Source organism: Natrix helvetica, assembly GCF_964273705.1.
Source record: "Natrix helvetica genome assembly, chromosome: 1".
Classification (NCBI taxonomy): domain Eukaryota; kingdom Metazoa; phylum Chordata; class Lepidosauria; order Squamata; family Natricidae; genus Natrix; species Natrix helvetica.
The window spans coordinates 39,929,644-39,945,481 of record NC_138548.1 but is presented as its reverse complement, the minus strand read 5'-3'; the positions used below and the strand labels follow the sequence as shown (position 1 = coordinate 39,945,481).

General features: G+C 38.8%; 1 protein-coding gene across 6 annotated transcripts in view; it reads left to right on the top strand.

Moving 5' to 3' along the window:
• Positions 1 to 15,838, top strand: part of PPP2R5C (protein phosphatase 2 regulatory subunit B'gamma) — a 75,986-nt gene that overhangs the window by 19,016 nt on the left and 41,132 nt on the right. For 2 of the 6 annotated variants that reach the window (XM_081935679.1, XM_081935678.1), the window contains exon 1: positions 5,335 to 5,499. The exons of the other annotated variants lie outside the window; for them this stretch is intronic. In XM_081935679.1, coding sequence (XP_081791805.1) covers positions 5,406 to 5,499 — 94 coding nt within the window. In that variant the 5' untranslated portion in view covers positions 5,335 to 5,405. Of the gene's footprint in view, positions 1 to 5,334; positions 5,500 to 15,838 lie in introns of those variants that run through there. 6 annotated transcript variants of the gene reach the window in all.

The following is a 15,838-nucleotide window of genomic DNA, read 5'->3' as shown; positions in this document are numbered from 1 at the left end:
GTTGAAGTATGGATTGTACACTGGAAGAGAATTTACGTAGAATGTTTATAGTATTTAGGAATAACACTAAATAGTTTTGAAAGGATCCCTAAGTGGAAAGTGGAATGAAATAGTGGAAATATAGCATTCTTGAGGAGAAATAAATCTAATCTTAAATAAGAGCATATTGAAATAATTCAAATTTACTCTGTGTCTCAGTGAGGAACAGGAGAAGACCGAAAACTCTCCCAGCAAAGAATTCCACAGCCTGAATGAAAAGGCTGTCTGCTGTGTACTTATATATAGGTAATCCTTACAGTCATTCATTTAGTGACTGTTACAAGTTACAACGGCACTAAAAAAAAAGTGACTTATGGACTGTTTTTCACACTTACAACCATTGCGACATCCCCATGATAAGGTGATCAAAATTCATGTGCTTAGCATCTGATACATAATTATGATGGTTGAAGTGTCCCAGGGTTAGGTGATCACCTTTTCGCAACCTTCCAACAAGCAGTCAATGGAGAAGCCAGATTCACCTAACAACTATGTTACTAATTTAACAATTGCAGTGATTCACTTTACAAATGTGGCAAGAACTGTCATAAAATAGGGCAAAACTCACTTAACAAATATCTTGCTTAGCAACATAAATTTTGAGCTCAATTGTGGTCATAGGTCAAGGACTACATGTATGTGGTCGGACAGACTCTCTAGAACAGGCCTATCAAACTGGCGGCGCACAGGGCGGATATGGCCTGCGCAGGCCATGCTCACTCTGGCTCTGCAAAGGCAAAAAAAATCACAATACGTCACGATTCAGCCAGCAACGCAATCAAGTTTGACACCCTGCTCTAGAAAGATTAATTAAATAAGAATCGTATAGAAAAAACTGCTTTAAGTCAAAAATACATCACTGCAGTTTTTCTATACTAAATTCTCCTTTTTATGATCTCTCACTTTTCGATAGCAATCAACCAGTCACTTTTAAGAACTGAATGACAGGTAAATAGATACAGGAAATAAAATAATCCACAGAAAGTGAAAATTCCAGTAGGATTTCATATTTAGGAACATGTTCTTTGGGTTAGTCATAGAGTTCCAGCTCATGTATTGGGAGGGGATAGAAGATACTAACAGAAGATAGCATGGAAGTAGGCAGAAAAACTGAAGGATATGCCTAGAAAGTGAAAGCAAAAAATGGTGAGGTAGAGAATGGATGAAATCCTTGTTCCCAAGAATTGGATGAAAAGTAGGGAGAGGTTGCTTTCTCCTGAAGATGCTGACCTTTGAAGCTAGCAATGGATGAATATGAATATGGCTATGACAGAATATGGCTCCTCCCAAGCCTTCTATAATTTCCTAAATGCCAAATTTAAAAACTTGAAAACTATCCCACCCCTAAAAGGGCCTAATGGGGAAGACTGTAACAATGAAGCTGTTAAGGCCAACCTCTTCAAGAAGTTCTTCAGTTCAGTCTTTGTTGACAGCAATGGCTGTTGCCCCCCATTTCCAAGTCGTACCATAACAAATTGTAACGATTTACTACATCTTGATTTTATATTAGATAACGTTGAAACGGCACTACGTAACCTAAAGCCATCTCTATCAATTGGCCCTGATGGATTATGTGTCTACTTTTTAAAAAATCTTGCCACTGCCCTAGCTGAACCTCTATGCACAATTTATGAGGTATTCTAAAGAATCAGCTCCTTGCCCAATCTATGGTTATTAGTCACAGTTATACCTATCTTTAAAAGGGGAAACCCTAGTCTAGTAGAAAATTATAGACCAATCTCACTGTGTTGCGTCATCTGTAAATTTATGGAATCAATTATAAACCAATCCATCACCCTCCACTTAGTGACAAACAACCTGCTATCTAACATGCGGTTTGGTTTTAGAAAAAAAATGTCCTATAATCTGCAACTCCTACACTGTAGAAACATTTGGACCACACATCTTGACCAGGGTAATAGATGCAGTTTACATGGACTTCAGTAAAGCCTTTGATTCAGTGGTGGATGACAAACTACTGTTGAAACTAAGTTCTTACGGCATCTCCGGATCCCTGCATAAGTGGATAGCCACGTTCTTGTCCAACAAGCAACAAATAGTCAAAATAGGGAGGGCCCAATCAAATCCAGCACCAGTTAACAGTGGTGTCTCCCAAGGCAGCGTTTTAGGACCTACACTCTTTCTGCTTTACATCAATGACCTATGTGATTATATTAAAAGCAGCCGTGTCCTCTTCGCTGATGACCTAAAATTATTTAACACCACTGAAAATGCTGCTGCCCTACAAAGTGACCTTGACTATGTGTTAGAATGGTCATGAATTTGGCAACTCCAAATCTCAACTAATAAATGCTCCGTCCTGCACATTGGCAAAAAATCCCACCAAATACAAGTTGGGCAGAAACGATCTTGTAGATGACACTTTATCAAGGACCTAGGAATACTAACCTCAAACGATCTAAGCCCCAGAGCTCACTGAAACAACATTGCCAAAAAGGCATTAAGAGTTGTTAACTTAATCTTGCGAAGCTTCTTCTCCGGTAACATTGTATTGCTAACTAGGACATACAAAACATTTGCCAGACCAATTCTTGAATATAGCTCATCCGCCTGGAATCCACACTGTATATCGGACTTTAACACAATTGAGCAGGTCCAGAAGCATTTCATGAGAAAAGTGCTCCACTCCTCTACTCAATAGAATCCCTTATGCCACCAGGCTTGAAATTCTGGGCTTGGACAATCGAACTGTGCCACCTGTGGTCCGATCTAAGCATAGCACACAAAATTGTCTGCTACAACATCTTTCCTGTCAACCACAATAATACACGGGCAAACAAACTGAAACTACAAACTCAAAGTAAATTGCTACAAACTCGATTGCAGAAAATACGACTTCAGCAACAGAGTGGTCAATGCCTGGAATGCTCTACCCAACTCTGTTGTTACAGCCTCAAACCCTCACAGCTTCAACCTCAAACTGTCTACCGTGGACCTCACTCCATTCCTAAGAGGTCCGTAAAGGGGGTGTGCATAAGCGCACCAGCATGTCTACCATCCATGTCTTACTGTCCCCATTTATCTGTACTTATTTCCTTTGTTTATGTTTATACCTGTACCTCCTATCTTGTAAATGCTTGACAAACAAATAAATAAAATAAATAAGAATGCGTATCTTGAATGTAGTTAGTTTTATGCATTTTAACCCCATTATGTTTATAAACTTACTTGCTTAAAAAAAGTATTGTAATGCAAGCCAGGTCACTAGCTCTCTTAGCTGGTCCCATAGCTAGGAGAGCCTTTACACAATTTCACATTGTGCACCCACTGCACCCTTTCTAGAGGTCCTGTGTGCAATCACTCATGCCCTGGTCACCTCTTGGTTGGATTGCTGTAACATGCTGGATGTGGGGCTATCCTTGAATAATATTTGGAAGCTACAACACATATAGAACGCACTGGTATAGATAGTTCTTGAGGCCCCTAAGGTGGCAAATGTAACATCCCTGTTGCTCAAGTTGCACTAGTTGCCATGTGGCCTATCCCACTCACAACAAGAGAATAGGCTTTTCATGGATCTCATCTGTCAAGTAATTTTGACTGGTGGAATCCAGGATAAGACCCTTTTCTGTTGTGGTCTCCACACTTTAGAATATTCTGCCACCAGAATGAGGTGAAATCTAGACCCATCCTCTTGGTCTTCCAGAAGAGGCCAGTGCGGGATAAGCATGGCAAATGACAGGAGGGGGGCGGGGGGAAGGTTTGCTCTGGAAACCTTCCCTGCTATTTGGGCTCATCTGGCTGTTTGTGGTTATATCCTTCTGATATATTCAGGAATGAATTGTCAAGATTTATTACCTTCTGGCATCACCCTTAGTGTTTTTCTTTGGTATCTGTCCTGCAAATTTTAAATTGTCAATGCACACATTAATGGCAACATATTTTTAACTGCTGTTACTTTCACTTGCTTATTTACCTCATTTCAAGGGAGGGAGAGACCCCCCCCCAGTTTCCTTCATCTGAAGGCAGTAGCAAAAAGTAAAGAAAGGTGAAGTAAAATTGTAAACAGTCGCAGTCACGTGATTTTCACTTAGCAACCACTTTGTTGAACAACCAAGTTGCCAAAGCCAATTGTGATGGCTGAGGAAGACTACTCATACAGTCTAATTTGCACATTTTGAAAATGATTTTAAAAACTGCTTCAGAGTGCAAGTGAATGCAGTATTTCTCTGCTATTTACAGATAGTCATGCAAGCGACCGATGCTTGCGCTCCTGCGTGGCCCAGTTCCAAACGGAACCATGTACTACCAAATATGTAATCTAGAGGTATGATAGGTAAACAAAATATTACCTCAGGCTAATAACATTGTGAGCAGCTTTGCAGTAATACTTATAACAATCTTATTTTCTCAGTCAATATGCATACTATCTTATCCATCTGCCCATATTCATGAAAAGAGAGCCCATTTGTACATAAATTATTTTCTTTTTTCCTCTCTCTTTTTAAATTCTATCTCCTGAGATTTGCATTATTAAAGAAAAAAATATCTCAAGTTCAATTAATGAATTGAGTCTTAGTTACTTTTAAATGCTTGCGTTTACTAGTCAACTGTAAAATCAATTGCTCTGTAATAGATAAACAGAAGACCAACAGCAGAAAGGCAAATGTGATAAAGAAACAGAATAATTTTTCTCCATGTCCAGAAAAAAATCAGATAAAGGTTTCTGCAAGCAAACTTCATGTGCTCCCCATGCCATAATTGTTTTTTAAGATGTATGAATAAATTCAATGTAACTGTTGCTTTCAGACTTTTCAAAGAAATTTACATATGTATCATGTGTATTTTGGAGATGGCAGAAAAATTACATTTTCTCTGAACAGGGTTATAGAAAATTGTGTAAAGCCCTAAAAGTATAGGCATAATGTTTGTATATTCGATGTAAGTTCATTAGAGAGAGGAAAGAGAAATTTTGACTGTTTATGTCAAATGCGACTAAAGTATGAACATATTAATCTTCTGAATGTATGATAATTCTTTTTCATTCCTACTATACTTAAATATATTTATCATGTTATGCTGCTATACTCTGCCTTTTTTTACTAGCATTTTGAAAGAGTGGTTTAGATTTTAATTTACTAGTGATGAATAGAAGTATGCGCAAGCTGACAATATACATGCTGAATGCACAGTGACAGTCACACAGAGAGCTCTTTTCATTTGCGGCTTTCTAGAGTCATTTTAAGTTAATGTAGATAGCCAATCAGGTTTCTCATCTCTGCTGACATCACTAACTAGCCAGTTCCCTCCAGCTGCAGAGAGCTTCAGTTTCTTTTTTTTTTAAACTAAAATGGAGGCTGGTTTCTTGCCTTAAGGAGTACACCGCTTTCTCTGCTGAAGCCTAAATGTTGACATGTAATAAAGCTGGCAACAGAATGGTGGTAGAAGCAGCCAATTCAAATGGGCCGTTCCAGCCTGTGGCCCTTTTACATATTCGAGGTGAGTTATTTGTGTTTGAATGAATTGTAACCTTCTGTGACTAGCTATTGTGATTCTCGGGTAAGGAAAGCAGGAAGTCTTTTGTGGAAGAATCCATTTTTGTTTTGATGCAGATTTATTAAAGTTGCAGAATTATACAGCAGGTTTATACTTTATTTTTAAACGATTGAACAATTGGGTGAGCTGCTTGCAATGTTAAACAGGTTTTACTGCTTTCGACCCTGGTGCTCCCCTCCCCTCTTTCAAGCTATGCTGATGTCAAAGGATGTGAAGTCACTATCCCAGAAAGCTGTTTGTGAGGAGTGGATGAAAGAGAAGCCAGCACTTTTTAAGTTACATTACAGATTTTCCAGAAAATTGCAGTTCTTTAGGACACAAATAAACCATAACATACATAATAAAAATGATTTTTCTGCGTGCAATGACACTTTCTTTATAACCAGCAATAGAGTTTGTCAAAGTGCTGAAAGACACTATCCATTACATTTATCAAAGAAAGGCAAAACACATCCAAAGAAATCTGTTATTTGTGCAATTTGTCATTGATTGTGATTTTGCGTTCCCGTCTGCTGATTAGTAAAGGATGAGGATACATGTTGCTATTTTGGAATCTTAGCTACAGAATGCTTAATGTGGCAGAGAGTTACTAAATTTTCTTGGAATTATTTCCCATTTATTCCATTTAAAATACTTACGAGATTGGTGGTAGCTTTTGAAGATATGAGACATTATAATAATAATTGTCTGTTATAAACATACACTTACAGCATTGTTTATAGATTATACTTTGAATTGATTAGAAAAATGTTGTAATTACAGACTTACATTTTTGTTCCTTATATTTTTGATGTATTCTGAAAAGGGAAGCTTTTAAAAGGCTGGATAGAAGGCTTATACTGTGGAGTTTTCAAGAAGTAAATTTACAATTTGAGTTCTGGATATTTTGATCTTATATTAAATTTTCTATGCTCATAATATGGAGTGCAAAAGGCAGTAATATTTCTGATACTCTGATCTTCAGATTTTAGTTTTCATAATTCATTTTCATGGAAGAATATGTTTATATGTGATACTACTGAAGAAAAGTAGTTATTTATGGTTACTTATTAACGAAGTTAATTCCAAATTTTAATGTGATAGATATTTTAAAAAAGCTTTGATGTAGGATTTTTATTTTAAAATCTGCTATACAGTATAAAACATTTTCCTAGAAGATAAAGTGAATGTTTGTGCCCCTTCTCTAATATGTTTCAAATACTTAATTTGAACTTCTTTCATAAACCTATTCACTTAATTCTGTCCACCAAAATATGTACATATTATAATATGACTCTACAATTGTAGTTAGCTTACTAAATAATTTTCAACATGTAGAGTAATGGTTACTGAACAAGTAGACCCACCCTCTTCTACTTGCAGCACAGAGGTATGACCTCAGATTCTACTCTCTAGTGAGTTTGGGAAGATGGGATGGCTACATAAGAATCAGAGGGAACACAGGCACTGCTTGTAGGTAACACTTTGCAGCAAGTGGATACAATTGGATTTCATCCACAGGTTGAAGCTAGCTGAACTAACCAAAATTCCGATGATATGAGATGAAAAAGATGATCAAATTGTTGCCCAGGGAAAAGGCTTCATTTTTATTACCCAAGAATATGCAACTGCAGAGAAATTACTTTCTTTAAAGCAAATAAGTTAAGAATTTCGGTATTAGAAATATGGTTTGTTGACTCAAAAAAACTTTATTATTTCCTGTTTCTATCGTACCATGCATTATGTAAATAAAATGTTTAACATAGGAAAATATCTTGTTACAAGTTGTAACTCGTCACTAGCAATTTTGTTCCGTAGTAACAGAACGTTTAACAGACGGATAAAAACATATTAAAAATAAGGAATCTTGTAGAATTTTGTGAGTTGCTTGAAATGGTACGTTTTACGTTTTAGCCTTGAAATGGTACGTTTTAGGATTGGTAACTTTAGAAACAAATCTGCTCTGGATCTATTCCAGATAGATCCAATCCTCATGTAGATTTTCAGTTTGTGTATGGGGATAGAGGGAGAAAACAAAATAATCGAAAATGCTGTTCTTTTAGGAGATAAACTTCACTGGTACATTTTGTATGATTTCTCCTGTTGTTTCTGCCATATTATGATAATATAAGTAATGTCTACTGTTAATTAAGATTAATGGGATTTAATATATTACAAGGATACTTTGGTTATACCTACGTAGATAGGCATAGTTAAGAGAGCTATCAAGCCACTATTGTTATTGCTTGAAAGAAGGAGGAAAAGCTTTGCTCCTACACTTCCCACTTTGGAAAAAAAAAGTCCTGTAAAAGAAATGTTTATTCATTCTGGGGGAAAAAGTACGTATGATTAGGCTGGCATTTAAAGTAGACCCTTGGCATAATTCTAGCTACTGAGAATGCTTTCATATTCAGTATAGTTTTTTTTAATTCTTCCTCATCAAATGTTTCCTTTTTATTCCAGAAAAGCTTTTTCGTGATTTCAAGTTCACTAAGATTATCTTTTTATTTTATATAAAATGCAGTACATTCAGACTCCATACACAAACTATTCATAAGTATTCCTATGCTTAATGTTACTGATTTCTGATTTCTGTCAAGCTATCTCTGTCCTATGCCTCTTTCCATTCCAAAGTAACACAACTTTTTTAAAAAATAACATTTTTGAAAGAATGGAATTATATAAAATAAATACAAAAATAAGCATATGAAATCCATAGTTGGCAATAGGTTATATTAGAAAAAATGCAAATGTCACAAAAAAAGGTACAGATTATCTTAGAATGCCTTATGAAATAAAAGAGTATTGGTAGCTTTATCTCTGTAGAGTAAGACACGCTGGAAGTAAAATGCATGCAAGATACACAGACACACACACAGTCACATTCAACAATTGAAATGTAAACACATAGTTCAAATGTATCTTTAACAAGTTTGATGAAGATTACTATACGTGTAAGAAGTAGAGTGGGAAAAATATCTTATTCCTAGTTGCACAGAGGATTGATATCAGTTAAACTACTGGTCATTTATCAGTTTGTAGTAACTTCAGCTGTAGAATAGTCTGTATCAATGAGCTTGCTGAACGGTATTGAGAAGGAGTTTCATAAACAATGTATATGATGTAATATTAATTGGGGAATAAAGATGAAATTTCGTCCTTATAGTGATGGCAATTTAAAAATGAAAAACTATGTTACATAAAAAGCATTAACGTAAAATTGAAAAACAAGGGATGGGTATTGCTTAAATGCAATATGGGTATTGCTTAAATGCTTCTAAAATTGTTATAGGTTGTTAAAATTTGTTTACTGTAAATTACAATTTGGTGTTTTTATAAAATATAAAATTGTACAGTACCAGAATTCTTAATAGATTCAATTTTTGGTTTAAATATCAGGTGTTAACGTTCTATGCGTGTTTTAATAAAACAATTTATCATGCGCTTTTGAAAATGTCTGTTATAAAATGGGAAATAAATCATCTTTAGGTGGTCAGTTTTTTTAGGTATACTAGTTTTTTTATATGTTCAAGTAAGGAGTGAGTAGTGCAAGAGTGAAATTTGCTAACAAAACTTATTTACATAGGATGGTACATTCAGAAAGTAATTGCAAACAGTTTCCACTGCAGTTAAAGATGTTCCATTAATTTTGAGAGAAAGAGAGAGAGGGAGGGAAGTGGTAGATGGGTTTGGTTGTGTACGTGTTTGGCCTTGGCCAGACCATCATTACCATGTAAGATGCTTAAAAAAGATCATACATATTCTCTCTCTCCCTCCCTCCCATTCATGATAACCAAGAAAAAAATTAAGACAGATATCATTCTATGATTGATCATTAGGCCAATTCTTTTGAAGGTAGGATAGTAAACTGGCAACAAGTGCAGCTCACAGAACAGAGATATGACATAGGCATACCAAGACCAGTTGAAGCTTCCAGGTGACCTTCAAGGGCAGAGCTATGTAGAGTGCATTGTAGTAGTCAAGCCATTAAGTGACCTTCAGAATCTAGAGAACTTCCTTAATGTAGGAGAGGGTGCAACTGGTGTACGAGATGAAACTGGCCACAGCTGACACCTGCTAATTGAGCAGAACTATTAGTTCAGAAAGACACCTAGATAATGCTCTACTCTTAAATGGGGAAGTGGTTGTCCATCCAGGATTAAAGATGGAATATCCCAAATATGGGTGGCTCAAACACCCATAAGCTACTCACTAAGTCGGAGAAGAGTCCTGCCCATCTACACCCTCTCACAGGCTTAAGGTATTGAGACAGAAAACCTCATGGTCTCACACTCTCTCCCCCTATTCTTTCAGGCAATTGATAATATTAATTTTAAAGATTATTGCTAAGATATATTTTCCTCAGCTTTTTAGATTTTTCTTTAAACGTACATTTTTTAAAAAAAACTTATTTATATAACTTGGTTTGTGTCCTAATAAGTAGGTTAAGAAGAAAGAAAAGGAAATAATAATAGAAAGGGGATGAATAAATAACTGTTACAAGCAGAATGCTATTTAATTATAGATGAGATGGGTACTAGATGTATATATCAAAAGATTAATAGGAATGTTGTTCAGGTTCCACAAATGGGGAGGCAAACAGTTCAGGGATTTAAGGAAAGGTACTGTATGAGGGGGGAAATATTTTTTCAATAATGCACAAATAAATTTAAAAGACAGATATGAAACTAAGAGAAGACCAGGAAAGGAAATATTTTAATTATCAAATGAAAGCCAATGATAGCAGTAATTTTAATATTTATTATACTGTTGTAGGGAAGAACTACCATGATTTTTAATGGACTATTATTACTTATTATTAGCATATGGCATTGTTACAGAAGTCAGGAGATCAAAATGCTATTGAAAAGTAATAGTTTGGCTTGCCTAGGCACCAAGTCTGTTGTAGGACATGCTTGTGTGGTTCCCAAGGTGCACCGTAGGAGGGCGACCTGGCTTTGCACCAGAAGTAGCTCTTCCTGCAGTGTCACCCAAGGGCCCTCTCTTCCCACAGCTGCCTCACAAATAGGAAGGGTCAGAGCCATCAGGAATCTGATTGCCTGCACAGAGCACCAATTATCTCCCTACTGAAGTGGTACCTAATTATCTACTTGCATAGAACATGCTTTCAAACTATTAGGTGGACAGAAGCTGAGGCGGGTGACAGGAGCTCACCCTGCCACATAGCCCTAGGGCTCGAACCACCAAAGCTGAGACCTTCTCCAGCAGCATTAAGCCACTAAGCCACTATGCCTCTTTTAATGGGAAATGGCAAAAATAATCAGATATAAGGCTGATGCATGAGAATAAAAGAAAGAAGGATACGTGGGGAAGTTTAGGAATCTTACTTTATTATGAAAGGATGAGATTGTTCACGGGCCTTGAAGGATCACAATAATTATAAAATCAAACTAATCTGAATAAAATAATACAAGGCATTTCAAAATGCATGTTTAGATAGAGTATATTTTGAGGCAAAAAGTTGTGATATAATTGAGAATATGCAGATTATGCTGAAATCATTGGTGTGATATTATGTAAAATTGCAGAGAAACATACATTGCACTATGATTTGATAAGATAGTTTAATGAAAAGTAATGTCCCCAATATTATAAATATTATATTATATTACAAATTGCCAACAGACAGCAATACAGATGCACAATACAGTTTCAGCATCTGCTCTTTCACTTCAGTTGGGAAGTTGCTATGAGAAAAAGTAAATCCAGGTAATGAAAAAAACTTTTTTCAAGGATTTTGATGTTTTCTTTATTAAAACAATTTTATTTATTTTAATAAATAAAATATATTGAGGTAGTTTTCATTCATCTCCCATGGTATGCAACTTTTGTAGAACAGAGTTCCACCCCTCGAATCATATTGTTAGAAGAGGCCACTTATGCCATTAAATCCAACTCATGTGCAAGAATGGAAATTGAAATAATGTCAACAGGTATTTGTTCAGTTTTTGTTTAAATACATTTGGTTAACAGGAGCTCACTAATGCCCTTAGTAATTGGTTGAACTGTCTAACTATTCTTATTGTAAGGAATATTAACCTAGTATCTAACTTTTGGTAACTTCAGACTTCTTTGCCATAAGCTCTAAGGTGATAGAAAACAAATTTTTATGGTATCCTTTTGGATATTTTGGGGAAAAGTGCAGTCTAACAGTCATAAATTATCAGAAATAAAAAAATATTCCCAGTTCAATTTCTTCTTGCAAGACTGTTTTGCATTCCTTATCAGACTCTTTTTAATAATAATGTTATTAAACATTATAGTTAAAACAGATGAAAATGAGATAATGAAAGATCCCTTTTGAACAGAGACTGGATCTATGTGGTTGAGGACTAACTGAAGCAATGGAATGTGTGAGCATCTATGCAGATGCTCACTAGGAATTATTGTTTCCATTGCTTACTAAAAATTCTGGTGGTTCTGAGTTGTTTTATCTTAAGTTGTTATTATCAGATCAATCTGATTGTATTTCTTTGACTACAACTAAGTAATGTTCTATAGCAGAATTCCCCAACCTTTCTGGGTTTGCAGATTGACAGCCAGGGGAGGAGGGGGGAATGGTTCTGCTCAAAGAGTGGGCAAGCGTACGCATGTACACAGCTCCATTTGCGCAAGCAGCAAGCACATGTGCCTGCAAAGAAATATATAAAGTAAAAGGAATTATATAGCAAAGAAAATGAAAACAAATAGCTATGCCATGTTCTTATAGCAGTGGTGTGATACGACCGGTACGCCCCGGTACGGGCTGGCAGCACCAGGTACCGTTCTGGTACGGTGCTCCGGAGGGCCCTCCCGCCCTCCCTCCTTGCCTGTATTTGAGCCGATCGGGGCTTTTGCGCATGCGCATGGAGCACACAGTGCCTGCGAGATGCTCCGCCGAGCAGCTGGAGCGTCGCGGGTGTACACGTGGTGGACATTGGGCCCTGTTGCAGAGTACTGGTTGCGTACCGGTTGCAACGGGATCCGGAACCCACCACTGGCTTATAGGATGCTTGAGGGTACTTTATCAAATGTTTTGCTGAATTCAAAATGCATTATGCCCACATCTTTTCCACAATTTGCTAAGGAAGTTTTCCAATCAAAATGAAATAAGGCTTGACTAGCAAAATCCTGTCTTCATATTGTTTTCAAGATGCTTACACATCAAACACTTTGTAAATTGCTAAACATACTACTCATGCTCATTTCATTACATACATATTTGTTATTTCAAGTTATTAGGCTATTAAGTCTTAGTTTGTTTTAATAGCCAGAGTTCGAGAGGTGATCAGTAATTACTAAATGCTATAGTGCAGATATGTATTGTAATTTATTAGATATTTATTGAGATTGGTTATATTCTCGCACAGATTGTTTTGTAAAGGATTTAATAGTAGTTAATGGTTTAATGGTCTTTCATTGTTATGAGTTTGATTGTTTTTAATTTTTGTTTGTTTAACTCTGTAACCTATCCAAAGTCACCTATATGAAACAGGTGGCTGTATTAATCAATCAATCAATATTTATTAGATATTAGATATTTTTAGACTTTCCTTGTGGTGGCTCATTAAAATAACAACTAGATATGACCCTGCCTAGCTTCCAAGGCTACATGGGATCAGACAGGTGTTCATCAGTTGAGGTGGAATGGCTTTAAAAAATTGGACTGAGTTGCAAGCCTTTTAAAATTCTTAGATGATTATTTTTTGCCCAGGATCTATTAAATAAGAATTAAATTATAACTTTTGTTACATTGTATATTAAACTTTTATATTTTTGTAACTTTTTTATCACAGTAGCCTAATAGATTTTTGCTAGATATTCTCCTTGTTCTTGGGAAATCACTAAAAATTGGTTCCTATACCGATCCAGTTTGTTTAGTTTCAAAAAGCAAGCCTTTGTAGCAGTACTCTTCTGTCATGTAAAAGTAAAGAGCTCCTTCTCAGTATTTCTTATTGGAGAACTACAGGTTCTTACAATTCTAACTTAAGGAATGAAAATGGTTTTCTTATTTTATACAACTTATGATTTTCCGGAGCAAGGGACAGGAGGCTCCAGTGGATGGTATTGACACGCCCAATTGGCCACGAGACTGGAATGAAGCTGAAGCCACGCCTCTGTGTTCCACCCTTTCCTCTCCAGTTCATCTCAGTCCGGCCAAACAACGAGACCTATTTTATTTTTCTCCTGCGATTTCTATCTCTACTGGACCCTCCTTGCCTCTGCAGCCTCTGAAAATATCTCCCTGCTCTAGTCAGTACGTAGCTCTAGATGGTTTCCTTCCTAGCCACCAGGGAGTGTTGCCTTGCATTGCTGGGGACCGGAGAGATCGTTAGAAGTTGCGGCAGCCATTTTCGGCACCGCTAAACACATGGTGCTGGTCCCCGGGGCATTTGGCGATCGGGAGGTTTGCGGGCTCAGGATTTCCAGCCCCAAGGCCTCCCATTGCTCCCATTTACTGTAAAAAGGCTTCGGCGGCTGGATTCGAGCCGCGGCAATTGCAGAGCGCTAGGAAGAGTGCGAAAAGACTTTTACTGGCTGCGGGCGCGCCGCGGAGCGGTGTAGAGTGCGTGGACGTCGAATCGAGCCAAGGCAACACTCTCAGTGTTGATGCAGTGGCTGCCCAGATGGGGAGGAAGCAGCATTGGTCCTGCATTTATCTCCCCTTTGCCTGTTGCAGTTGAAGAGAGGGAGCTGAGAGGCCTCGCAAGGAGGGTGAATACTATTTCTTTATTTACCACGTGGACAAGATGGCGGAGGAGGCAGAGAGGTCCCCTTCACCCCCATGTTGCCCTGGGGAGGGCCTATCATCCAGACAGCAGCCCACTGCTTCTGCCAGGGCTCAAAAGGCTACTAACCCTCGCCCCTCTCGTGCCACCCAGAAGGATGAACTTAGGAGGCACAAGGCCATCTTGAAGACCTTTTCCATGTCTGAGAAACTGAGGGCCTTGCAGGGTAGGCTCAGTACCTCTCCCCCCCAGTCCAGATCTCCCTTGGGGGGTGAGTCTCATCCTGAACCCCCTCCAGGTTTCCCAGATTCCTTAGGGAGGTTTTTTGGGGAAAATTCCCCCTCCCCACCCCTCTCCCTGGAAGACCAGGACATGGACTTGGAAGACCCCTGTGTCCAAGTGGATCCCATGGAGGAGCAGGCCTTGCCCAGGCCCATCCTAGCTCCCCAAGCTGGGGTAGCTCAAAATCCAGAGAATTCCATCTGGGATTCTTTGGATGTGGACAATCTCCCAAGGGGTTTGCAGAATCTCATCGAAAGAGCAATCTCCTCCGGAATTGCTAATGGCTTACAGCAACAGGCCGCTCAGTCCCTAGCACCAGATCAAGGTGGGAACCCTAGAGCCAGCTCATCCCAGGCCCACCCTCCATCCGCTCCCGTGAACCATCCTGCCTCCCCTTCCCTAGTTAGTGAAGGCTCAGTAGAAGGGGATAGGCCCCAGAGAGATCCTGACCATATCTGAGAATGAGAATGACAAGCCAGAGCCTCGGGCCTTCATTGGCCTATTTCCCCCAAATTTATTCCGATCTCTTCTGTGCAAGGCGTGTGCTGCTGCACAGGTAGAAGAGGAGGGGGGATGGATGGATCGAAGGAGGGGGCTAAGGAGGGAGCAGCAGAGGGGGCTGCAGCAAAGAAGCCTTGGGGTCCAGTTTTCTCTGAACCCAAGGTGGTGAAGGAGGAGATCCCTGCCCCTCACCTCTTCCTGGAGGTGGTGAAGAAACAATGGGAGAAGCCTACCACTTTCCCAAACCCTGGCAGCAATGACAGACGTTTTTATAATATTGAGCCAGATTTTTCCCAGGCATTATAGTTACCCACTGTGGACCCACCTGTGGTGGCTTTGGCATCTCCGGCATCTCTGGTGGCCAAGGACGTGGCAGACAACCTTAAGGCAGATGACAGGAAGGCGGAGATGACCCTGAGGAAGACATTTCAGTCTACGGCCTGGGCCATCAAGGCAGCAGCATCAGCTTCATTCTTCAATTGCACAGCTATCCTGTGGATGGAGAAGATCCAGGAATGCATCCCCCCAGAAAATGTGCGGCTGCACCAGAACCTAAACAAGTTAGTGCCAGTGGCGCAATTTTCGGCTGATGCCACGCTAAACATATGCTTCCAGGGCTATGGCGTCTTCCGTTACCTACCGTCACCTTCTTTAGCTCTGGGGGTGGCAGGCGGACAGCAAGTCAGAGTGGCAGTTGGTGTCAGCTGACTACGCGCGGGGCTCTCTCTTCAGGGCCGCCCTGGAACCGCTCCTCGTGGAGGACAATAAGAAAAAAGTCCTGCCCACTTTGG